This window comes from Procambarus clarkii, chromosome 27 (genome assembly GCF_040958095.1).
Source record: "Procambarus clarkii isolate CNS0578487 chromosome 27, FALCON_Pclarkii_2.0, whole genome shotgun sequence".
In the NCBI taxonomy this organism is placed as follows: domain Eukaryota; kingdom Metazoa; phylum Arthropoda; class Malacostraca; order Decapoda; family Cambaridae; genus Procambarus; species Procambarus clarkii.
The window spans coordinates 674,834-702,688 of record NC_091176.1 but is presented as its reverse complement, the minus strand read 5'-3'; the positions used below and the strand labels follow the sequence as shown (position 1 = coordinate 702,688).

The 27,855-nt window shown below is 42.4% G+C and overlaps 1 protein-coding gene across 11 annotated transcripts in view; it reads right to left on the bottom strand.

Annotated features, from left to right (window-relative positions):
- The window catches only part of PAN3 (Poly(A) specific ribonuclease subunit PAN3), a 93,857-nt gene that overhangs the window by 8,287 nt on the left and 57,715 nt on the right, over window positions 1–27,855 (bottom strand). For all 11 annotated transcript variants that reach the window (XM_069332206.1, XM_045749410.2, XM_069332211.1 and 8 more), the window contains 3 exons: window positions 22,623–22,751; window positions 21,573–21,651; window positions 5,647–5,730 (listed from right to left, as the gene is read on the bottom strand). In XM_069332206.1, coding sequence (XP_069188307.1) covers window positions 5,647–5,730; window positions 21,573–21,651; window positions 22,623–22,751 — 292 coding nt within the window. The remainder of the gene's footprint in view (window positions 1–5,646; window positions 5,731–21,572; window positions 21,652–22,622; window positions 22,752–27,855) is intronic.

The following is a 27,855-nucleotide window of genomic DNA, read 5'->3' as shown; positions in this document are numbered from 1 at the left end:
TTTATGATTTATCATGATCACTTTTCATTGCCAGTGTTAATAAATTGTTTAATGAATCCTATAGCTTACCCTCTAAAATACTGGTATAGCAAAATAAAAACATGCGTTGAATATAATGAAACGCCTCTTTCTGGAAGAGCCTTGGTGGCTCCCCGTAGTTACCTTGCCTAGTCTGCTCCCAACTACTAAGTCACATCAGTCATGAAGTTCCATTTGGTCTACCAGGGACCAGAGCCAGAACCTGCCATCCATAAAGTCAATACACCAATACAGATCACCGATGGGTTCAAAGAAATTGGAGCCTCAAAAATTGCCAAATATATTCCTTAAACTATGTAAACAAATGACTAACTCAAAACTAGCTTGAGCTCGTTAGTATAAAACTATTGCCATCAGAGGGCCTGGAGCCCTGGAACTTCTCCATCCCTCCTCCCTGGTCAGTTAATGAGTAGTTGTGAAAACCCACAACCACCAACCATCAAACCTGGTAGGGAGGGAGGGGGGATGTCAGGGAGCCACCAGAGATCATCAGAAAGACATTTCATTACTGTACATTCAACAATAATTTACTGGTGGAGCACCTTGTGGCTTTTTGAAGCTAACTAACCAACGGGAGGAGAGACAGGAGGTACTATGACGAAGGCAAGACAACTGGCCGAGAGAAACGGCCCAAAGCAACACAGGAATAATTAGGCCCAGGGACACTCACCAGATACTGGGTGGCCAAGACCCCGATAAACCTCCAAAATTTGTGCCCAAATGTCAGCCCAGGACACAAAAAACCAGCAAAGAATGTAATTAAATGCCAATTTCTGGGCGAGTCTTAGTGGCTCCTTGAAGCTATTATACTGATAGTGCCAAACTACAAGATGTCATCAGTCGTAGAGTTTTTATTTGACCCACAGGGGACAAGCCAGAACCTGGCCCCCAAAGCCAGGAGCAGTGTCATTTATGAAAAATATAATGTAAAATTATTCCTGTCTGCCATCACCAAGGAATGGTACCCAAAAAGTCAGTGAAACAAAGAAGATCACTGCTTGGTTAGAAATGAGACAACAGCCTCAAAATGGTCAAGAGAACTCCCCCAACAAAGTAAACAAATTATCAAAAACTTTAGAAACCAATCTATAGCAACAGAAACCAGCACAAACTAGTTTGCCTAATCTCTTCTCCCTCATTTGGGGGAAGGAGGGAAGACAGACTGGGTCATCTGGCTGCTCCACTACCAGGGCATGTCAACCAGCCAGGACAAAGCAGGAACTGCATGATGCAGTCAACACAAGAGGTTCAAATAAGCCACTGAAAGAGCACTGTGGGGAAAAGGAAACCCTCTCGGAAGCGAAACTGAAGCTTTGAGCGGTGCATGGAACTGAACCCCAGGGAAGCTGTCAAGGAAACAAATGTACACCATGAAGAGGGGAGAAGAAAAACTGACTCGGGGACAAAAAGTCCCCACAACAGGAACAGAGCCCTGAAAGGGGCAAAGACTTGTGGGCCTACCTCGGGCTTCCCTTCATTCCCCGGAAGCCAGCCAAGACAGTCCCAGGGCAGAGCCATTCACCATACCCAATGCCAACAATAGAAGGTGATGTCTGATGGATAGAGAGAGGAGTGGAGAACTGGCAAGGCAACAGTTGGGAAGGCAAGGCTTCACACCCCCAGTGGGAAGAGATAGCTCAACTGCCTCTGCTGTCAAAAGGATAGGAACACATCTGGAGCTAACCAACAATGGAACCAGTACCAAATAGGGTGTAACAAACTAGCTGTTATAGGAATGATCTAGAATGTTTTAACTACGCATGGGAGAATGGGAAGCTGGACCCACGTGGTGACCCGGGAGCATCCCCTGGGGGGATTGACGGTGAAAATAACTGGCGCCTTTGTTCACAAGTTTCGTATAATGAATCATTCTATAGTATTCAGTAATTTAGAGAAATTAGCCTTCATTCATTTTGTATTAAAATTGTATTGTATAATATTACTGGGTATAATATCAAGAGTATTCTAATCATTAGAAGAATGAGTTTAAATCACCATCAGTGACGTCACTAGCCGTGACTAGACCTCGGCGCGGAAGAATTTGAGTGACCTCAGCGGTCACAGGTCACCAGAGGTTCCATGTCCACTATTTCTCAAAGGTTAAATAGCCATTTGGCAATCGGGAATAGCTCTTCCTTAAGATGCTTGTGTAATTAACTTCAGTTAAAATAATTCAACCAATCTGGATCATTCAGTGCAGCAGAGGTTAATTGTTAAACTGAAGCCTTGCAAGTAACTTAGATACGAGGCGTAAGAATACAATGCTCTGAGTTCCTGGGTAGAGGAGCATCAGAGAAGACAGTGTGGGATCAGGAGCGACTCGGGCAGGTGGTCTCCATCATTGGCCCCAAGACAGCACAAACATCTAGCTGGTCGCCCAAGGTAAAGTTTGCTCAGAGTTTTTGGATAGGGAATAGGTCAACTCATTGCCGATATGGTCAATTAGGGAGTGTTCAAGTTTAGGGAGTGCTTAAATTTCTTAGAATTTTGTTTTAGTTTGTTGAATAAATTAATTAGTTAGTAATTGGCATTTTTATTTCATTTCATGTTTTCCATTCTCATGTCCTTGTCACATGGTCCTCACGAGGCCGAGTTTTCGTTGGGCCGCAAAGCCTAATACAAAGATTAAGAGATCGGTTATTCCCTTTGATTTTAATATTTCCAAAACTTAACGTAAGATCCAAGTTATATGTTACTAGCGGGGATCAAGCCCCAAAGTTATTGATTGGCATGATCGATCCAGACCTCGGTCATTGCTCAGTATTACTGGTCTGGTGGTGGCGGCAAAAAGGCGACCCTAGGGTTTTGCTAGAAGCCTATGTCACGTCATACAGGTTGTAGGATCTTAAGTCGGTCAATCGTCTTAAGACCACGTGGAGTGGAGTCGGCTCTAGTAAAAGTTTGGAGTCCCTTGGTATGGAGATCTAAAGTAGAATACGGGTAAAGAGAGGGGTAGAGAGAGAACGAAGTACAGACGTACACAAAGAAAGAAAGAAGGAATACCCCCCTCCCCCGTGTTACAAGGGGCAGAACAGATGTAGGGCAAACTATGCCTCTTAGGAGGGAGGGAGGCAGACCAGCAGCAGCTCAGGGGGAGTAAACAAACACCAACTCTGATACTAAAAAACAATGGGGCCAGATCTAGGACATACAAATGATCACAACTCAGCATCCTCAAAAACTAGAAAACCATTTCCATATGGTGGCAGCTGCTTAGGAACCTCAAGAGGGGTGGCTAAGAGTGAGTAGAGACCAAAAGTGCACATTATGCATAGGGCCCAGGGTTATTGTGTCACAGACCCAACAGGCAGCTAGAAAGAATAAGAGAGTGACAATTGGCCAGTAGCACCTTACAAACTGACAAAGAACAAGTGCAGGCTCAGTGGAGTGATCCACAGGAACCATGCCAAAATATTGGAGTGCCTGAAGAAATGACCAAACATGATACTCAGGCACTGGGGATGCTTGCAGGAAGAATAGTAAGCAAAATATCTTAAGTCAACATTGCTGTGAAAGCTTACCTTGGTATGCCATGTAATAAAAGCATGTGAACCTCCAGCACTCCCCAACCAACCAAAATGTTCACTCCCAACCACAGGTCTAGGCAGAATTAAAAAAAAAAAAAACGTTTAATGCAATAAAACACCATTTTCTGGGCGAGCCCCGGAGGCTTCCTGGAGCTTTAGGACTGCTATATGCTATAATATATGCAACCCAAAGCACATCTCGGGCCACAGATAATGGCATAGAACCACAACTGGACACAACACAAGATGCACCCCCGGCCTGACCAACCAAACATCAATGATCCAAGGGCCCTTCTGGAAGCCCGCAATCTCTTTCTTTGCCAGAAAAGGAGACGGCTGTAACTGAACAAACCGACCACCAGGACCGAAAGAGCAAAAACCCCTGCGTCAGAAGAGAGCATGAAGCTCACAAACCCGATCCTTAGAGGCTAATGCCAACAGAAACAGAACCTTGGAAAAAAATCTTGAACCAAAGGAGCCACCGCAAACTGAAAAGAGAGAAAGCGAGAGAAAAAAAAGAGAAAGAGAGAGCACCCAGTCCAAGAATCGGGCCAACTCAGGTGGTGCAAGAGCAGGCCGGAGGTAAAACAAAGCACGAGAAAGCTTACGGAATGGGGGTTAATTGACATCCACCATGAGCGAAAGCTGGAGCAGCTCAGCCAGCGCCGCACGATAAGAGGTAACAGTATTGGGCATCAAATGACGGTCCTGAAAGAACCAAGAAAGATAGGATAAAACAACCTGAATGGAAATAGAACACAACCTACGAAGAGAGAGGAAATGGTGATTAGAACGCCACCGAACCACAAAGAGCAGGAAACACCACGAAGGCACAAAGTCTGCCAAAAAATCGAGACCAGAGTTGACGACCACCCCCTGAGCACTTCATCCATTGAACTGAGGTGCGAGTAGTTGGCATGGGGGTCCGAGATTTCTCCCTCCCCGTTCCCCCTCTTGGGAAGTGGAAGGCTGCACGGACAAGCGGCGCAGCGGCAGTGTATGATGTTTGCTTTTTCCTTAGGTTTTGGGGGAGTTCTGCTTCTGTTATGTCTTCGGTTGCACTTTCTTACCGAGCGAGTTTTTTTTTATGCCTACCTTTCTGGGTGCCTAACCCCGGTCAATGAGACATGGAATGCTCTCAAACACATTGGGATTTCTATAAGCCATTGCTCCCTGTGCCTATCTGAGGGGTCTAGATTCTGGCTCGTGGTCCCTGGTAGGCAGAACTCCATTGACTGAAGCCCCCAGACTAATATAGTGTATATCATTCTGATAGCTCCAGGGAGCCAGAGGGGCTCCTCAAAGAAATACCTACAAGTACCTGAGGTAAGGCACCTAACTTGGTGATCTTGGTGGACCTTGAATGAGTAGAATCCCGAACACACCAGAGAAATAACTGTCAGTACAGGTGCAGCACCACAGACCACTCGGGGTAAGTAACCACGAACACATGCAGCTCCAGGTGCATAATGAGCCAAGTTCATCCAGCAAGCTGGTATAAACACACCACACCTATGAAACATACTAAAATTGAAACAACAAACAATGACCTGCACAGGATGGCTAAAGTTCAAGGATAGCTGGCACTTAGCTTTGAAGCAGCACGATTAGTTGGCTACCCAGGAGCACTATAGTGGACAACCAAGTTGACCACGTCAGTGACAGACCTGATTTGGGATGGTTGCGAGAGTTATGGGGTTACGGGGCCCCTGTTGTTTATAGTTTGGTACTAATGACTTAGAGTTTTGAGTGCCGGTTGCTCAATTACGTAGTTCAGCTTATTATTTTTTACATGATTACATTAAGCAATTTGAGGCTTTGGGTTTTAACCCTGCAGTTATCTGCATTAGTGCATTGACTTTCTGGATGTTTTTTTATGGTGGGTTATTGGAGTGTCACCTGCTCTCTGCATCTCTGAGGGTGGCCAGGTTCTGGCTCTGGTCTCTGGGAGCCCAAACAGAATTCTGCAACTGATGTGACTTAGTAATTGGGAGCAATCTCAACAGGATAGCTCCATGGAGCTACAAACGGCTCCCCCTAGAAATGACAAACGAAACTGATGTCATCAGAAAACACCTACCTTGTCTGGAGACCCAGCATCTAATTTATTTAGCACTGATACTACATGTGCCAAGTCTAACCAAGGTCTCCCATCATCAGTTACCTGAAAGTATACACAAATTAATAAATAAAGAGCATCCTAGAAAGCTACAGTACTGTATCTCTGTTCCATGCCACATTATATATATTGTATTTTCAAACTGTAAATGTTATATTTCCCTGAATTTACTTAGGGGCCACCACCTCAAGTGGCTTCAACTTGGCAGGGACAGAAAGCAGGTGGCTTGTCAAGTACGTAATTATCAAAAGAAGGCACCAAACCAGGAAGGCTATGTAGTACCATCAAATGTGCGGAATAATCAGAGGGCGTTAATATCACCAAGGATGCCAATACAAGAATAGAAACGCACAAGGCGAACAATATCAAAAGTATCCGAGTCACTAAGAATTCTATTGAGGGACAAGCGACCGCGGGGCACAGTCGGAAAACAAGACACACGCTCGTCCTGGAAGTTAGGACATTTAACAAGGATATGCACGACTGTAAGAGGGACAATGCAATTTGGACAATAAGGAGCAGGGTGGCGCTCCATTAAGTGACCGTGAGTTAAACGGGTATGACCAATACATAACCTAACCAGAGCCGTTTCCCACCGCCTTTTACGAGGGCAGGAGGAAGGCCACTGGGACACACGACTCTTAAGAGTATGCAGTTTGTTGCCAATAACAGAAGACCATCAACTCTGCCAGCGGGCAAGGATGGAGGCATGAATAACTGGGTAAAAGTTGGAATAAGGAATACCTTTATGTGAGATGGGACAAGTGCGGATAGCTTCCTTAGCGGCAGCATCTGCATGCACATTAAAGAGACACCAACATGGCTGGGAACCCAGCAAAACTCAACCGACTTAAATTTACTAAAGATAAGAAACAGCCAATGTTGAATCTCGATGACCACTGGGTGGACCGGATTAAAGGACCCTAAAGCCATGAGGGCACTACGAGAGTCAACTATCACCACAAAGGAAGATTGACACCGGGAAAGCAAGAGACGATGAGCATAGAGAATAGCATAAAGTTTTGCTGTGAAGATGCTAGCCTCCGGAGGAAGGCGACACATATAAGTGTGGTCAGGAAAAACAACAGTAGCCCACACCGTCAGCAGACTTTGACCCATCTGTGAAGATGTGAATGGAGTGGGAGTGAGAAGAAAAGTGCTTAAAGAAGAGGCGTTTCAGAACTGTAGGAGGGGTAAAAGCTTTAGTGATGCGGATCAGAAGTACAAAATTTGGGAAGGGGGACCCTCCACAGGGGGCAAGGACAGAACAATACGAGGAGAAACATTGGTAATACAAACAAAAAGAATCTTGTAAGCGAGACAAATAGACAAAGAGGAAGGTGGTGAAGAGGAACAGGAACTACAGAAGGGGTAAAAGTCAAAGCACGATAGAGGCGAGAGTGAGGATGCTGTAAGGATGGCGCAAGATAGCGAAGACTGTAGCGATCACGGCGGTTCTGAAGAGACAGGAAGCCAGTGTCAGCGTACAAGCTGAGGGTAGGAGTTGAACGAAAAGCACCAGAGCTGAGGCGCAACCCAGTATGGTGCAAAGGATCAAGACGGCGAAGAGTAGAAGAAGCAGAAGAGTATGCAGGGCAACCATAATTGAGTTTAGACAGGACGAGAGAAGAATGCAAATAGAGGGGCATGCGCCTATCCCAACCCGTTCTCGCAAATTCGTAAAGTCAATACTGACTTATTAACTACGTGCATAGGTGATATACTAAACATAATAGATACCCTTAAAAAGATTCATAGAAAACACCGACCTTACCTAACCTTGTTAGTATCTTAAGATAAGCATCTTATTGCTTCGTAATTACAATTATTACTTAACCTATACCTATTATAGGTTAGGTAATAATTGTAATTACGAAGCAATAAGATGCTTATCTTAAGATACTAACAAGGTTAGGTAAGGTCGGTGTTTTCTATGAATCTTTTTAAGGGTATCTATTATGTTAAGTATGTCACCTATGCACATATTTAATAAGTCAATATTGACTTATTAAATTTGCGAGAACGGGTTGGCCTATCCGCTCCCCAAGAAGTATGGGACAAAATCTTAACACTTTGATGCACTGGGCTCGGGACCTCCCCACTACCTCAGGTGGGCTTGGGCCGCTCTCCCTCGCAGGAGCGCGAGGGAGAGCACGGTAAATTCTGAAAAGTGTATAATCTTTTTAACTTTGTCAACTCAATTCTCTTCCTAAGATATTCAATTTGGTATCAATATGTTCGCAATAGAATTCTCTACAGGACTAAATGCATATAAACTCCAAAAGCCCGGCTTACCATCCGCAACTAACAGAGATAGTGAGAGAAAGTTACCCGGGAGCGCACGAGAGTGATAAAATGTTTACACTCTTTTCAGTTTTGTCAACTCAATTCTCAACCTAGGTCTTTCAGTTTGGTATCAATGTGTTCGCAACTGAATTCCCAACAGGCCTAAATGCATATAATATAAAAACCAGCAGCGATCTCCACCCGCCGACATGATGAAAACAGGCCGCGGTTACAAGAAAGAGAGCGCTGCGCCACCCCAAGGCGCTTCTCACTATGAAAAGTGAATATTCTTTTCAACTTTGTCATCTCAATTCTCGTCCTAGGTTTTTCAATTTGGTATCAATGTGTTCGCAATAGAATTCTCTACAGGACTAAATGCATATAAAGCCAAAAGCCCAGCGAGACAGTGAGAAAGTGAGAGCATGTTACCCGGGAGCGAGCCAGAGTAATCAAATGTGTACGCTCTCTTCACTTTGGACATCTCAATTCTTGTCTTAAGTCTTTCATTTTGGTATCATTGTCTTCGCAATAGAATTCCCTACAGGAGGATGCAAATATAAAGTCCAAAAGCCTGGCGTACCATCCACAACAAGCAGGAAAGTGACAGTGTGTTACCCTCGTGAGCACTAATAAAGAGCAATAAAATGGGTATTCTGTTTTCAACTTTGTTACCTCAATTCTGGTCCTAGGACTTTAATTTTGGTATCAATGTATTCGCAATAAAATTCCTTACAAGAGTATATGCATATAATGTCCAAAACCACAGCAAGACCTTCCCGAAAAAAACGCAACTGTTGCCGCACTTAGGACTCGATGCTGAGTCCTCGCCGGACTTGCTCCTGTTTTGCGGAGGACTCAATGCTGAGTCGTCGCCGGGCGCAAGTGTTAAGTAGGTTAAGGGCCTTAGAGCATTCAACACGGAGGTAAGAGAGATGGGGCGACCAAGACAAACGAGTATCAAAGAATAATCCCAAAAGCTTCGTGGAATCTTGTACCCAAGGGGATGACCACAAAGTGACAAAGAGGGACGACGAACGACCCGCTTCCGAGTAAGTCATGGCACAAGTCTTAGTAGTAGAGAACTTTAAGCCATGATTGGTGGCCCAAGATGACACAGCATCAATTGCAAGTTGAAGCCGCCGTTGAAGGAGAGGCGAATCATCACCTCGACAGCAAAGAGTAAGGTCGTTAACATAAAGAGCGGAGAAGATGCCAGAAGGAAGGGAGGAAAGAAGACCATTGAGGGCAACCAGAAAAAGAATAGTGCTCAGAATACTACCTTGGGGTACACCTCCATACTGCTGAAAAGAGGCAGAGAGAATGGTACCAAGCCCTACTCTAAAGGTGCGACGAGAGAGAAAGCTTTGAAGGAAGAGAGGGAGATTACCATGAAGGCCAAAAAAACGAAGTTGGGACAGAATATGGCGTCTCCAAGTCGTGTCATAAGCCTTTTCCAGGTCAAAAAGAAAAGCAACAATGGAGGTCTTTGCAGCAAAAGCAGTACGAATATAGACCCCCAAGTTCACCAGGACATCAGTCGTGCTGCGGCACTTGCGAAAACCAAATTGAGAAGGAGAGGGGTCGTGATGGGGTTCCAAGAACCACATCAGTCGGACATTTACCATACGCTCATAAGAGCTTGCAGACACAACTCGTGAGAGCAATAGGGCGGAAGTCCTTAGGGGACGTACCGAGAGACCCTGGTTTCCAAATAGGGAGTACAACGGCATCGAGCCAGTCCTCAGGGACGAACGACGACTCCCAGACCTGGTTATACAGACTCGGTAAATACTGAGACGTGCACGGATGGAGATGGCGAAGCATCTCATAATGAACGTCATCTGAGCCCACTGCCGTAGATCCGCAGAGGGCCAGGTCAGACTGAAGTTGAGAGAGAAAGGATTGTTATAGGGAAGGCGAAGACGAGTGTGGAAATCTAAAGGATAAGATTCAAGAACAGGCTTACGAAGAAGGAAGGATTGAGGAAGATGAGAACCAGAGCTAACAGTAGAAAAGTGGGAACTCAGTTTGATCGCGACCGTCACTGGGTCTGCCTCAAGAGTACCATGGAGGTGGAGAACCGGCAAGATATCTGGAACGAACTTGCCCGCAATCTTGCGGATCTTCTTCCAGATCTGCGGCAGAGGCGTATTGGACGTAATGGTGGAAACATAAGATTTCCTACTCTCACGTTTAGCTGCACGGATGGTCCTACAGGCCACCGCACTTGCCTTCCGAAACAAAATAAAAGAATCAGCCGTCTGCCGGCGGCGGTGTTTCTTCCAGGATGCACGCTTACAGCGGACAGCCCGAGCACAGACCACATTCCACCAGGGAATGCACTTCCGCGTTCCCCGGGAGGAAGAGCGAGGAATAGAGCGGAGGGCAGCGTCAAAGACAGTGTCATAAAAAGGAGGGCTCGAGGAAGAGGCAGAGAGGAGAGGTCAGAGAGAGCAGCACGGAGGGTGAATAGATTCCAGTCAGTCTTGGCTACCTGCCACCTAGGGAAAGAGAGGGGAGGGTGGAAAGAGAAAAAAAAGAAACGAGGATGGGGAATGATCACTGTTATGGTCATCATGAACCCGCCACGTGAAATCTAAGTAAAGGGATGACGAGCAGAGAGAAAGATCAAGACAGGAAAGGGTGCGAGTCTGAGACTCCACATGAGTGGGCTCACGAGAATTCAGAAGAGATAGAGAAGAAGCGAGGATGAACGATTCAAGGCGGCGGCCTCGGGTGTTTGTCAGAACATCACCCCAGAGGGTATGTCGACAGTTGAAATCACCCAAAAGGAGTACCGGCTCTGGCAAGGAGTCCAGGAGGTGCTTAAAATCAGGAAGGGAAAGCGGAACATTTGGGGGGAGATAAATGGAACAGACTGTATACCATTTACCCACATAAACACGGCCAGCAGAACAATGGATAGGTGACGGAAGAAGTAGGGGGACGAAGTGGAACATCAGAACGAATTAAGCGAGCAGTAGAGTTATGGGCCCCAGCAAGAGCTGGGGGAAGGGGGAGAAAGAAAGGAATAACCACGAATGTGATCAGGACGAGCACCGAGCATTGGTTCTGGAGACAAACACAAAGTGGTGAAAACTGTGTAATTAAAATTTGGAGTTCATGGAAGTTGGTATAAAATCCACGAATATTCCACTGAAGAACAGACATTATCAAAGAGAAAGGACAGAAACAGAGAACAATAAACAAAGGTAAAGAAGAACACAGTTTATTAAGAATCTCAGGATCAGGATCAGGAACAGGGTCAGCAAAATCAGGGTTAAGGGGCATGGGGTAAACTTAGTAAGGATGAAGGAAAGGGAGCGGGAGGACAGACCAGAGGCGAACTGATGGGGTCAGGAGGAGGAGGAGACAACCGAGAGGGGTAGTCAAGGACAGCTGGAGGAGGGCAGAAATCAGGGAGTGCACCTCAGCAAGGGCAGCAACCGAGAGGGAATTGGGGGCGAAAGAAACCTCCATATCTGGGACGGGGTCTGACCACTGAAATGGGAAGGGACGTAGTGATAGAGTCAGAGGGAGGGGGTGAGGAAGAAAGCGATACCTTCTTACCCACTGGGGAGGAGGAAGGAGAGGAGCCAGGTTTACGATTCTGACTCAAAGAGACAGGTATTCCAGTAACAACGTACCGGGCGACAGACTCAATGGTTTCAGCAGGAGAAGAGGAACGGGAGTGAATAACACGAAGATTGCTGGGAGGATGATGGACATCAGCCTGGACAGACAGGCGGTGTGGAGGATCAAGAGACTGGGATGGAGGGTTGGGAAGAAAGAGTGGGGGGAGATGGGAAAGAAGACATAGGAGACATGGTGGACTGGGCAGAAAGGGGGGAAAACTCCAGGTGGAGAACCAGGAGGGAGACCTTACGGGAAAGGATGCAAAGGAATAGGGGAGGAGGTGGAGGGCGTGTTCGGGTCTAAGGCCTGGAAATGGTTGCGAGACTGTGGAAGGTGGGAAGGACAAGGAGAGGTAGAACACAACACGCGAGCGTAGGATACGCCCGCGAAAGGGGTGAGACGACGAACTTGGCGTCTCGCTTCAGGAAAAGTCAGATGATCATGGTGTTTCAAGTTGAGGACGGCTTCCTCGAGTTTGTAGTGTATACACGAGCGTGAGAAGTTAGGGTGGGCCTCACCACAATTGAGGCAGCAAGCTTGGGGAGAAGTGCAATCGGACTTAGAATGATCATCTGCCCCACACATGGGGCATAGATACACAGTACTTGTGCACTTGGGGACACCATGCCCAAACTTCCAACACTTATTGCAAAGTCTAGGAGAGGGAATGTACTCTTGAGCAGAGCATCTGGCATTGGCAAGAATAATAGAGGGCAGAAAGGCCCTACTATCAAAGGTGATTTTTACAACTCGAAGGGGCTGACGGCGACGACCACGAGGGGGTCGAGTAAACGTGTCCACCTGGAGGGCAGAATGGCCTTGGGCTTCGAGGGTATGTTTAATATCTTCATGGTAGTCTTTGAGGTCCCTAACACCAGTTGCAATATGGTGTGGGAGGAGAACAATGCCAACACTGGCATTTAACCGAGCATTTTTGGAGACCCAAACAGGGGTCTCCACAATGCAGGACAAAGCGGCTAAGCGAGTAGCTGCATCCTGAGGAGCAGCAGCAACGACACGCGTACCGTAATTGGTGGGGTTAAAAGTAACAGAGGCATCTACTGAATCAACAAGGTGTTTATGGAGGGAGAAATCGTCAGGAGTAGAATCCAGATGGTGGAGATCAAAGTATTTAGCCCATGTAGCGGGACCAAACAAGGAGTTGTAAGTATTAGTATGGGGAGGGATTGCGCGAGTGCGGACATGGCAGGGACGATGTTGAGAACCCCCAGAGTGAGAGGGGGTAAAAGGCGCAGTAGTCACAATGAGAGACGGAGCCCTGCCAGGGAACAAGGTGGTCACCACTGGGGGCTGGGAACTTGACCCTATCTTAGAGGAAGGAGGGGAGCTGAGGGAAGTAGTCAGGAGGGTCAGGGTCAAAGGAGGAGCAAGGTTGAGGCCCAATGCAGTGGGGGCTACAGGGCCTGGTATTCCAACACAGTCCGACTCAGGGGCTTGGTCGCCCACCCCACGAGCCTGAGAAGGTACAAGGGAAACATTATCTGCCATAAAAACGAGGAAAGACTTTCATTCACGAATGTGCCCCCCACACCCACCATGGAGCTACAATTAGAGGCAGGACACCCAACAAGAAGCTATCGCCGCTTATGCCGGGGCCCGCCAGGGGTGCGTCGTGAGTATACGCCCCACAAATGCCACCTTAACCCTCAAACCGCTAGGGGCCCAAATGGATTTAACACCCACAGGCGCAACAAAAAAAAATCCAAAAAATTCTTTCGTCTTATAGAAGTGTTCATTTTTGTTCCCTGATCACGGAAAAAATAACAAAAAATCATAGGTGGCATATTTTAACCTCAATAGGGTATGGAAGTCTGGCAAAAAAGGGGCGTTGACAGAGCCTTCGCCAGACGAGGTCTACTCCGCTCGAGCTGTCAGGCGGCAGTTGCCACAAATATATTAATACCTAATTATTTCAATATCACAGATTGATTTTTTCTTAGTTTTTTGCAGTAATATTATTCAATACAGTGAATTGTGACATATTTATATAATAAAATGTGTGAACCATCGCTGTACTCAAAATTATGGTGTGCATATTAGTGATTCAATTATTATGTTCATAAAACAATAAACAAATAGTTTTGCTGTTGATACACTATATACACAGGTTATACATAAGTATTTGCATGTTTTGTTCACCATAACGAACCACTAAGTTGGTCTTGTGAGTCAAAAAGCAACGAGGAGTAACCGCCACACACCAGCCAGCCACTCGCTGCCACTCCCTCCCTCAACACCTCACTCGCCCTCATTCTCCTCCCACAATACTGTTTTTGCATTTAATCACTATACACAGACATTATATATAAGTATTTACATATTTTGTTCACCATAACTGTACATCTAAGCTTGTATGGTGAGTAAAGACACGAAGATGTAGCTGCTCACACAGTCAGCTGGTGGCGGCCGCCCTAAAGGCCAGACGCACTAATATTTCTCCTCCAACAATATTGTTTGTGGTGTTATTACGCTATATACACACATTATATATAAGTATCTACCTGTTTTATTCACCATACCTATACAAATAAGCTGGTATGGTGCCCAAAGACAATAGTGGTCACCAGTAAACAACATGATAAGTCGTGCAGACGACACACCTCCCTCATCAAAATGGCGGCTCCCAACCTACTCCTGTTGCTGTTATCACACACTATACACACGTTATATATAAGTATCTACAGTTCACCATAGCAAACCACTAAGCTGGTATGGTGAGTGCAGTTAACACTTTCGCCCGGGCATGACGCAGCATTGCGTCATCCGTTTACTGTCGGTAATGCCGGGGATGACGCAGCATTGCATCATCCACTTTAAATAATCGCCAAAAATCAGGTTTTTATCCGATTTTTTGAGGACTGGTTTTAAAATGCGTGCCGATGTCTTCCCATTTTCTTTGTTGCGCCTCGTGGCCCGCAGGCGGCTCGGCACACGCCGTCGACCCATTGTTTTCGCTCCACTGTTGTGACCAATGTCGCCTCCCCTCGCATCTCAAACGCGTGAACATTTCGGCTATTTTCCATGGCTATATTTCTTACTGCGGCTTTAGAAACTATCTACGCTTACTCCATGATGGATAGTGATCATGAACAAGGCCCTTCCAGGAAGAAAATAGCGAAAGAAAGGCTTGAAAAGGGCGGGAATTGGGTGTAGCTGGAAGGCGTCTGAGCGCTCACTCGCGGCTAACGCGTGGCCCGTCTTCAACTCGTCAGTGGTTGGAGCGTGACCAGGTTTTTTATTTTATATGCTAATGTTCCTCTAGAGAATTCTCTTGCAAACCCATTGAGACCAAAATGAAAGACCTAGGACGAAAATTGAGCTGACCAGAGTGAAAATACAGTAGTGAAAACATTTTATCGCGTTTGCGCGTTTCTTGGTAACTCGTTCGCACTTTCTGTTTGCTGCGGGTAATTAGCCGGGCTTTTGGAGTTTATATGCATTTAGTGCTGTAGAGAATTCTATTGCGAACACAATGATACCAAATTTAATCTCGTAGGACGAGAATTAAGGTGACAAAGTTGAAGAGAGTATACACTTTTCAGAATTTACGCGCGCTCCTATGAAACCCTGGGACCCAAATCGCACAGTTGAGGGGTGGCGCGCGGGGTATGCCAAAGTGTTAATAAAAGGTGGCCACATACAGTCAGAAGACGATGCCACCACCCTCCCTCCCACAGCCTTACTCCTCCCTCTATGGAGCACAGCGCTAAATATCACCACAATCCTGCTATTATCAGAACCCTGGTCAGTTTTATCAGTCAGGGGTCTTCTATAATACTGTCATCGCTAAATAATAGCAGGATCATATATATTATGGAATTTGTAGGCGATGCTGTGGTCAAAAGCTGAACAGCGGTGCTGTGAGCTCATGCTGCGTGCGCCAGCCTTGGTGGCTTGCTCAATACTGATGCTCTCACACCCAAGAATGTTGGCCTGGATTTATTTTTCTAGGTGGCATCTGGCAACTATCGGTCATGGCTGTACTATAGCTGCCCCTATCCCAGGCGGGGCATTTAAATTATAGCGCTAGACACGGAAGCATATATAAATGATGTGCGCGGTTTCGGTTTTGTCACCGATATCATATATATATTGTCACTGAAGCCGATCTCGACGGACTAACTAAATAAATAAATATATATTATATATATATATATATATGTATATATGTATATATGTATATATGTATATATGTATATATGTATATATGTATATATATATGTATATATATATATATATATATGTACAGTATATATATGTATATATATGTATATGTATATATATATATATATATATATATATATATATATATATATATATATATATATATATATATATATATATATTATATATATATATATATATATATATATATATATATATATATATATATATATATAATGACCAGACCACACACTAGAAATTGAAGAGACGACGACGTTTCGGTCCGTCCTGGACCATTCGCCTTTCGACAAACTAACACACTTCGTAGCAATCTAGTTCACACTGCTGCTCCTGCTTCTAATGCTGCTGGTGTCTACTCTATTTCCTGTTCATCTTGTCCTCTCCAATACTTTGGCGAAACTGGCCGTACACTGAATGACAGACTTAAAGAACACAAGAGAAGTGTTATGTCTGCAGACACTAACAATGCTCTCTTCTGCCATGTGAGGGATTCTAATCATCCCATTGATTGGTCTTCCTCCAAAATAATCTTTCCTGCCTCTACTCTACACAGACGCCGTCTTGTAGAATCGGCTCTTATTAACAATGTACCCAACATGAACTTGAGTCCTGGCTTTGTTGCTGTGGACTCTTCCCTTTCACAGTATATACTCAAATGCTCTAATCTTTCTAACAAACGTGACTTAACATAAGCTTTCCCCCTTCCATTTCTTTCTTTCTCTTTCCCTTTCTTTCTCTCTTCTCCCTTTTTCTGTTCATTGTCTTCTACGCTCCCTTGCTATTCTCTTCTTATTCCTATTACCATCTCCTTCGGTGGTTATAATAGGAGCTGCCTCGTATGGGCCAATAGGCCTGCTGCAGTTCTCATTACTACTATCCCCTACACCTGACTTTCCTCCTCAGCTCTCTCTTGCCTATTTAATTCTTGTCCCTACCTGTCCTCATCACAATCGACTTGAGAATGGTCCAGGACGGACCGAAACGTCGTCGTCTCTTCAATTTCTAGTGTGTGGTCTGGTCATCATACTTCAGCCACGTTATTGTGACTCATCGCCTGTATATATATATATATATATATATATATATATATATATATATATATATATATATATATATATATAATTTATTTATTTATTTAGTCCGTCGAGATCGACTTCAGTGACAAAAGGAGGATTGACAATAAAAGGGGTCCCTACGTTCGAGACGTTGGGTACTACAGTTCTACAGGTGCCTCCCCAAACACCCAGACATCAAAATAAAAGAAGGTCGAAAAAGAATCAAAACAGGTAAAAGGTCAGCGGGGAATGACAATGAGAAAGGAGAAGAGGGGGGGGGGGGGGGGGGGCGAAAAAACGAAACAAAAGGAAAAGGCGTCCAGCAAAATTTGTGAGGACAGCAGCAGGAGCACAAGGCTACAAAAGGACAGGGGACTGCCCCAAGGAGCATCACACACTGGCAGCTGCCCACCAAGCCCCCTCACGGCAGCAACGAGCTGGACAGGGAGGGGAAGGTTGCTTGTCAAAAATGCCCAATTATCCATGAAAAAATATTTCGGCTAAATTTTGCATTTACTGCTTCAGTATGTAATTCCATAAGTTTATTGCACTTTGGGTGAAAAAGAATCCTACATTGTGACTCGATCTTTAAAGCAGTTGCCCTTGTGAGAAATATTGGACCTTTCAAGGAAGTGTCTGGATAAATGTCTTCCAATTTGTTTAGCATTTTAGAGATCTCAAATGTCATACAGTATATGATTTATGATGCAGTTAGTCCTGAGGTCCTCAGCCTTTCCTGGTATGAGGCTTGGCTTAGTTCTGGGATGATTTTTGTCATTCTGTATTGAACTTTTCCATTGCAGCCATGACCTTATGAAAGTAAGGTCACCATACTTTGATTCAGTAATCTAGATGGGTGTACACATGACATTTGTACAGTTGAGAAGTCAAAACCATGTATGATTATTCATTGCATAAGTGATTTTTCCTGGGTAGTGTTATTTTCTGATTGCTTATGCCTCCAAAGTATAAAAACTGGTTATTATTAACTTAAACTTTATTCTGAAATTTGCCTAAGACGGCTTAGGGAAGTCATCTATAAGGCACCTGAAGGTTGCAAACTTACGAAAATGTGTCACAGCTCTAGATTTGTCGGCTCCTTAGACCACTAAGCTGTCTTCACTAACACTAGCCATCTCAACAGATCGGGGTGAAGAATCAACCCGCACAACTTGAATTTGAGACAAATGTACGTGGCTAGCTCTTTGTTCAGAGCTAAGAAGAACTGAGTGGAATACCTTGCTTCAGTGTGATGTTAAAAACCAGGCAAATGCCTTTCCCCATCATATACTGTATTGGATCTCAGCATAAGTATATTATTTGTCAAGAATGTGCCCAATCCTACTGATCAGCCATAGTTTTTAAATGATTCCAGGTGGAAGCTAATGCCAAAGACAAGACCTGGAGGAAATAAATAAGGCATGCTTCTGCTCAGTAAAGGAACATTTACAGACGAGCCTGTCATCAAATGAAATTTCAAGGGTTTGTTATCTCCAGATGGGAATTAGCAAACAGAAAATCTTGCATCAGGAAGAGTTAGATCCAGTGCCTAGTGGTCTTTGGTTAAAGATCTGCAGGGATATTCATCTTTTTTTTTTTTTTTAAGATATATACAAGAGTTGTTACATTCTTGTACAGCCACTAGTATGCGTAGCGTTTCGGGCAGGTCCCTGGAATACGATCCCCTGCCGCGAAGAATCGTTTTTTTCATCCAAGTACACATTTTACTGTTGCGTTAAACAGAGGCTACAGTTAAGGAATTGCGCCCAGTAAATCCTCCCCGGCCAGGATATGAACCCATGACATAACGCTCGCGGAACGCCAGGCGAGTGTCTTACCACTACACCACGGAGACTGCTAAACTCATCTGAGGACAATCTCATCACTAAACCAAGAAGACGGGACTGTTGCAACTAGTAATTAGAAAAATGCTGACTTACTGGCAAACCATTTTATTGCCAAGATGCAGGTCTTTGATCAAGAATGTTAACCTTCCCAGTTTGATCCAAGCACTGTGTCAAAATTGTCTGTGGTGCTTATTCAACAGGTTGAAGTCCACCATCTCCTTAAATCACTTGACATAGGTAATGCAGTGGGGCTGGATAAGGTCAGCCCAAGACTTTGTATCTGTGCCAACCTGTTAGCTAAGCCTCCTGCATGCTTTTATCAACTTTGCTGGCTCAAGAAATATAGCCCTCCCTATGAAAGAAGCCAGATGAAGTTCCAGTCCATAAAAGAAAGTGTCAGTAGTTGGGAACTTCTCACCTCTTTCGATTACTGACAAAATTCTGTAGATATTAACATCAGTAAATACATTTTTTTTTACCATAATCATACCTGGATTATACCTGGCATGGATTTTGCATGTTGTTCTACTCCCCATGCCTGGCCTAGGGCCAGGATTGACTTGTTATAACTTGGCATAATCTTACCACTCTAAATCTATGTTGACATCGGTTGTACAAGTCATTGTTTTCCATAAAACTGGAGATCTGATTCCTATACACTCTTTCAAAAACTCTTAATTATGTGTGATGTTAGTAAGACTGGTCAATATTTTTAGCCAATGCTTGGTCTATCTCTTGTGTAGTAAAGCTATATCTGTTGACTTAAGTGATGTATATCTCAAGATCATTTCAGGGCATAGTGTCCCCCATCTCCTTTTATTACACACCCCCAGGAAGCAGCCCATAGCAACTGTAACTACCAGGTACCTATTTACTGCTAGGTAACAGGGGCATCAGGGTGAAAAAACCTGGCCCATTTGTTTCTGCCTCCACCAGGGATTGAATCCAGAACCTCAGGACTACAAATCCGAAGTGCTGTCCACTCAGCTGCCAGGCCCCATACAAGATATGTTTCCTTTATCCAAGCTTTTTCTAGCAAGATGTATCCATGATCTTGTAGATTTGTTCTCCTAATTTCATCCTTTTTCCATGGGGATGGAGTGTCTATGATGTGTCCTTCCATTTTATCTGAGACAGACAGACCTCTTCACGTCAGCGTGGAACTGCTGACAAAGCGATAATCATTATGCTGGGGAACTCATTATTCTCGACACAGGAAACTCATTATCACTACATTTTCAAAATAAAGACACAGAAGGTACCTGTCATGAAACATACTGTATCTCCCGAAAATTGGGGTCAGAACACTGCTGTCTTTTTTCTAATAATCCTGTAGGTGTTTCACAGAATCCTTCATCATACATAACTTAAGAAAAACACACAGTTCAGCTAGAGTTGTCTTTTTAATGCTGCAAATGTGAATAAGGTGATGCCTTTACAATGAGTTTTGTCATGTATGTATTCTTTTCCTGAATAATATGTTTCACTAGCGGTACATCAAAATATGCTGTAAAATCATCAAATTCACAAATATATATTTACCAGTACAAGAAAAAATGTCAGTAACACCTACATCTATATCATCAAATGTAGGTATTTGTGAAACAAAGTCAGCACAATCATCCCACAGGAGTACACCCGTCCTGGTTGGGGTGCCACCACCACGGGACCTCCAACAAAACGGTTGGCTTTGAGGTGAATCTCTTCTAACATGCACAAGATAGGCACAAACATTTGAACTTGAAGCGTATCTTCCCTCAGTTGCCCCAAGCAACATCACACGGCATCGTTTAGCAAGGTGAGAATGCCGACATGGTACTCCACCACCTAGTTACATCACGAAACAGCTACTAGTCTCGGAGTCGTGGTCACTAAATTAAAAATAAAAGTCATCTTCAGGAACAGCAGATAGCCCAGCTGCTGTAATTAGACACTGTGGCAGTAGTGGAGTAGACCGAGGACACAGCGATGGTGGGTTAGGACTAACCTTCATGATGCTCACTGGTTCACCAATTTCATTCTTACTCATATCTGAATTTTGTGTATATTTTCTACCATAAAAAAAAAAAAATGGGGTAAAGGAAAATGGCAAAACTGCTGTAATAGTATGCTGCAGCAGTGGAGGAGTTTATCATAAGACTCAAAGCAGTGGCAGTGGAGTAAGCCTCCAACATGCTCACTAGTTTATGATTTTCACTCTCAGTATCACTCACATTTGATTTTTGGGTAGTCTTTATCACTGACAGGTTAACAAAAAAAAAATTGCTCTTTCTCTGACTGTAGGGTTAGAGAGCTTCAGGCTTTTCTCCAGATAGAGGGGTTTTATTCCTTCAGCCCTGGTGGGTGGGTTGGTTGTTTGTAGCCTTCTTTTCAGACGAAGAATGAGTCGTTAGCTTTTGAAAAGGGAAAGGATGCGGGGGGTCTGCTAGCAACTGATATTTGGTTGGTCCGGCCTGGCTGCATTATCTGTTGTGTCTAGCGGAGACACTTTGCCGCTACCTGTGGGTCACCAGTCCTGACTTAGTAGGCACCCTGTTTCTTCAGACCCCTGTTCCAAGGCTTATATTTCCCAAAATGTTCACATTGTCATCAAATCTAGCGAGCCAGTGTTGTACTCTCGGGCCCACAATGTTCACAAGTTTTGGCACTGGTCCCCGGTAGAACGAACACGACTCCCACGTCTGTTGTGACCCATTTGCAATCTCCATGAGATAACTTCAAGGAGCCACTAGGATTCATTCATAGAGAAGCATTTCATTACATTCAACATTGGTTTTTTTATGTTACTCAACAAATGAAAGTTGCTTTCAGTCAATTATCATTAACATTTTTAATTCTTGGGTACTTTATAACTCACCTGATGAAAGACATAATCTCGGAAGAGCTTCAACATGTATCTATCTCCAGTCTCGCACCATGATGTATCTAAGTGGAGCCTGTCAAAATATAAATGGCTTTAAATAAAACCACAATCATAAGATTTTATATTATATAGCATTCACCAGTGTAAAGCATTTCAGGATCAATCAAGTAATTTAGTTCAGTAAAACTCAGCACACAATTTGCTGCCAATCGTAAAGAACAGGTAGAACACTAGTAATAAATGTGTTTAAAATGTAGTAAAAAATATCTTTAAAGCAATTTGATAACTTGCCAAAGGATAGGCATAATTCCTAACTTGCCTACCATTGCAATATGTAAAATATTAACAATTCTACAAAATAGAAACTTCTGACGAATAAGGAATGTTAATTAATTTAGATGATAAACTTTGGGAAAGTTGCTTAAGTAAAAATATATTGTCAAGGAGTATTTTTGCATTAAAATTAATCTAAAAGGGCAACCATGGGATTACACAGCCCAATATTAATAGGAAGCTCAGCTTTATGATTTGTCAATAATATGAAGCTTCCTAAAGATATAACAGAAAGAGCAAATTAAAGTACTGTACTTGACTTTTGGGCAACAATTTCAATAACTTTTTTTTTATTTATATATACAAGAGTTCTTATATTCTTGTACAGCCACTAGCATGCATAGCGTTTTGAGCAAGTCCTTAATCCTATTTTTCCCGGCATATGACCTTGCCAAATCATTAACACCCAGGGTACTCATTTTACTGTTAGGTTAAACAGAGGCTACAGTTAAGGATTTCTGCCCAGTAAATCCTCCCCGGCCAGGATACGAACCCAGGACAAAGCACTTGCGAAATACCAAGTGAGCGTCTTACCACTACACCAAGAGGACTGTATACCTGTACTGTACTTTATAATCATACATGGTATGTGTTTAAATTTTCCGTCAATATGATGTGTACTAAAAGCTTACACTGACAGATCTCTCTCCTTCAAAATCCATAAAGGTATTCTCAGTGGGGATATCAAGTACTGTAGAGAAAAAAACTCACTGTGGACGATCAACAATAGTGTTCAGCTTTGTAAGAAGACGGAAAAGTCGCCCATTATGAACTTCTTTCGAAATTTCAGTTTCATATGCATCCGCTCTCTGCGTGGCAGTTTCTAAAGCAGTATAGAACCTAAAGAGGATAAAGAGCAATTAATGAACTCTATGAAGAAACATTACACAAAATTAGGGGGAACAAAGTAAAATTAAATGCTTCTTTCCAAGCCAGTTCCTCAGCTGCTCTCTTGAGTCGTTTCAATGGGTCCATATACAAACATTGTGCCCATTAAGCTCTATTGAAGGAGTGTTAAACTCATTTGGTATCAAAGGCCAGACAGCATACGATTCTATATGAGGAGGAGCCCTGAGAAGGAAGACCTTCCTTCTCCAGGGGTAAAAGTGAAGCTCTCTTAAATAAATAAATAAATAAATAAATAAATAATATCAAAATAATCATGCACAAGGAAATCACATTAACATGATGTGTCAATGAGAAAATCAGTTGGAGTTATGGGAGGATTTGAACCTGCACCATGGGTACTCCAAAATACACTAGTAATGTAAAATGAAATTCAACTTAATCCTTGAGGATTCTTGAGGCATCGAACTGACACTAAATAAACGTTTTACACATTACCTGCACACACACACACTCGTAGTTACCTTGCGGTGATTCCAGGGGACAAGGTTTCCACGGCCCGGTCTGTGACCAGGTGAGGTATATCACTTTTCCCCCTCCCCACATACTCACTTCAAATGCACAAAGAAACCACATTAATGTGATGTTCAAAAAGAAAATCAGTTGGAGCCATAAGGATTATTAGCAGCATATTGTAGTTCAGTGGTTTAAGGCATATGTTTTAAAGTATCATAGATGCAGCCTGAAGCATTGAAGCTTCCCCGTGGCGCCAACTGATTTTCTCATCGATACATCCAATTAATGTGGTTTCTTTGCACATTTGGTGTGGGCACTGGGGAGAAGAATTCCAGTATCACACAAGTTGTATGGGGAATGTGTAAAAACTATTTGATATCAGCTTGATGCCTCAAAAACCCTTGAGGATTTAGTTGAATCCCAGGTTATATGACTTATTAGCATATCATGATTCAGTGCTTAAAAGCATGTGTTTGGTAGTACCAAGGTGCAGGTTCAAATCCTCCTCATGACTCCAACTGATTTTGTCAACAACAACAATAATAATAATTAATAGAAGTAAAATAATACAAATAATAATAATAAGTAATCGTCATGTCTTTTCACAGACATAACACAGGATAAAAGCCCACACTTATGTAATTGTGTATTTTATGTAAAGATTTGTACCACACCAAGCCTACTGCACTGGATCCTGGGCAGCAACCGTATTAGTTGTCAAGATGCAAGTTTCATCACAACCATATACACAGATCTTCATGTTGCTCTTGAGAGTATGAAATGGCATCATTCAAATCTTTACTTAACACTTTCATGCGCCCGGCATGCGTGCCACAAACTTTGACGTCAAGCTCCCGGCGGTGCGGGCGAGGGCGCGGCCACATTGAAATGTGTATATTTCAGTTTTCTCACCTTAATTCTCGTGCTACGTCGTTCGTTTTGGCATCATTATGTTCGCAATAGAATTCCCTACAGGTGTATATGCATATAAATGTCCAAAAGCTGGTGTGACTTCCCACAGCAAAGCCTAAAGTCTGCAAAAGTTACCTGTGAGCGCACAAAATCAGTAAAATGTGTATACGCGTTTCAGTTTTCTCACCTTAGTTCTCATGCTATGTCATTCGTTTTGGTATCATTGTGTTCGCAAATAAATTCCCTCCAGAGGTATATGCATATAATGTCCAAAAGCCCGGCATGACTCCCAGCAGAAAAGCCTAAAGTTACCCATGAACGAGCAACAATCACAACCTAATGTGTATACTCTTTCAGTTTGACGACATCAATTTTCGTGTTACGTCTTTCATTTTGGTCTCAAATTGCAATATAAAGGTGCATTTTTTTAAATTAGTCCCATAATAATAATAGAGCAATAAATGGAATTTTAACAAATATTTTAAGTTTTGGACACACATCATCACAAAATTATTTATCTTTCCAGTGTTCTGACATTGATTTTCACGTTACATCTTTCATTTTGGTATAAATGAAAGATGCAATATAAAGGTGCACATTTTAAAACTAGTCCCATAATAATAGCACAATATATAGAATTTTTACAAATATTTTAAAATTTTGACCAAAACGCATTTATAGCCATTCAAGTGTTCTGATATCAAGTTTTGTGTTACATCTTTCATTTTGGTATCAAATTGTGCGCAGTTTAAAGGCGCTCATTTTAAAACCACTCGCAGATTGATCGGATAAAATTTAAATTTTTAACAAATATTTTAAATTGGTGATGCATTATGTGTCAAGATATAGAAAGTGTTAAAATGCACAAATACATAAGTGTTGGTTTTTATCCTAAATAATAATAAATAATAATGAATAATAAATAATACAAATAATAATAATAATAATAATAATAACAACAACAACAGAAAATCACACTAACGTGATGTATATCAATAAGAAAAGTCACATTTGTTGACTTTCTCATTGATATACATCACACTAGTATTCAACTAGTTGTACTTGCAGGGGTTGAGCTTTGGCTCTTTGGTCCCGCCTCTCCACTGTCAATCAACTGGTAATTACACAATTGTAATTACCTAAGTGTAGTTACAAGATGAGAGTTACGCTCGTGGTGTCCCGTCTTCCCAACACACTGTCACATAATGCTTTGAAATTACCAATGGTTTTGGCCTCTTCTACCTCCTCACTTATTCCGTCTACCACTGATTGTGAAAGTGAATTTTCTTATATTCCTTCAGCAGCTTTGTTTACTTAGTTTAAATCTATGACCTCTTGTTCTTTAAGTTCCAGGTCTCAGAATTCTTTAAAGATTTCTCATATAATTTATAGGTTGTGTAGGGTCTATGTTATCCTATTCCACATTCCATAACATGGCATTTATTCACATTAAATTCCATTTGCCAAGTGGCACTCCATACACTTATTTTATCCAGGTCGTCTTGAAGGACATGACAGTCATCTGAGTTTCTTATCTTCCCTATTATCTTGGCATCATCAGCAAAAATGTTCAAATAATTCTGTATTCCATCTGGTAGAGTAGTGTGTTTATGTAGGCAATTTTTTTTTTTATTATTATTATTATTATTATTATTATTATTATTATTATTATTTTCTACCACAGATGTGGCCACACATTTACAATGCTAACCAGCATATATACATTTTCTTCTGTCCTCCATGGACAGGGTTAGAGATGTGTTAAACATATAGTTCAAGGGTTTATTGAACAATCAACCACAGCAGGTGATTCGGTGCTTTTAACCCTTAAACTGCGCATGGCGTATATATACGCCCTGAGTAACATGTCCCACGGTGCGCATGGTGTATATATACGCCATAGGGTGCCAGGCCTGATTCAAATAGCCCGCGGCTACACGGGGTTCACAGTAGCTTCCTCAGGGCTCTTGTAAACAGACGCCATTTTTTAAAAAAATCCTGGGCAATATTCTCAGGTGTGAGAGAGACAGTACTGTTGGAGCAACCAAGGCTGGCGCACGCAACATGAGCGAACAGCATTGCTGTTCAGCTTGTGACCACAGCATCGCCGAAAAATGTCAAAATAAATATATAATTGTTATTATTTAGCGATGACAATATTACAGATGACCCATGACTGTGATATAAATAACAAGGGTTGTGATAATAGCAGGATTGTTGTAATAATTAGCGCTGTGGGAGGAGTGATGCCGAGAGCCTCCTCCACATCACTGCCTAATGCATTCCATTTGTAAACTACCCTGACACTGAAACAGATTTTCTGTGTGTATCGGAAGTTGGGGAGTGTGGTGATGAACTACTTTGCCTGCACCGAGAGTGCTTGGGGGTCGTACATAAAACTTGGACTGGCTTCAGGGGTCTCCAGACTTCCTGTGATTTAAATAGAAATCTGGTTCTATGACTTTTACCAAGTCAATAGTGGTAGTGTATGCAGCTGGCAATGCCATGGTCATGGGTTTGCATCACCTCAGAGCCCCAGTGGATTTTCTCAATAATAATAATAATAATAATAATAATAATAATAATAATAATAATAATAATAATAATAATAATAATAATAATAATAATAATAATAATAACAACTTTCACTCTGTTGCCATTTACTGCTGCTTACTGGCACTTAGCATCTCTTGGTCAGGCTGGCACACTGCATCAAAGTTTGGAGCAAATGACAGCTACAGCAACTTTAAGTATTGAATTCAGGTGTACACCATTAAGTTGAGAATGAAGCCAAGATTTGTTAATGCTCATTAGTAAATAATGTGGCTGAAAATTACACGCCCATGGACATAATCTTTTAGGAAAAATGCTTCATTCTGGAGTAATTTGGTCCCAGATATTGATAAAATGTGCCAACATCCACACTTTAATAGAGATATCTTTCTTCGGGTACTTGAAGTTAATATATCTTTTGTAAAACTCATTCCTAAACTTGGAAATCTTGCTGCATTACTTTTCTGTGTGGGTGTCAACATAAAATTCAAACATGTCTTGTAGGTGCTTCAAAGTAAGAAATATGAAAGATTACTCTGTACAAGTTGCCTTTCAAGAAACTGCAGTTTCATCTTAAAAGGCATGAAAAATCATAGAAGTATTACCAATTTATTAAATGCTTGCATCTTCGTGTTCATATAATTTCAGAGTTCTGTGATATCCACTACAAATATTAGATATTGAATACATTCATTATGTTATCTGCATTATCCATATTTTATGTTATACTCCACAAAAATTCAGTAAATAACGCAATGAAAATTGCGTAATTTTTGGTTTTCACTCACAGCTAGTAGTTTTCCTTCAATTTAGTAACCACTCTAGCTTTTCTAATAATTTAGAGTGCTAAATCTGTGGCCAGACTCTCGGCTATTTCCAAAACTAATTTGTATAAGATTAATAAAAAATTACAAAAGATAACACCTGTTTTTCCTTTATTGGTACCAATTTCACACACTTGAGTTACCTGCATACATCAACTTTATTACCAACACATAAAAATTTTAATGTGCTATTTAATCAGTTACATCTTTACTTTCACAAATTGTGATACGGTACAAAATGCAGTAATAGACTTACCTTTTGCTTTGAGTTGACTTAATATTCTCTGATAATT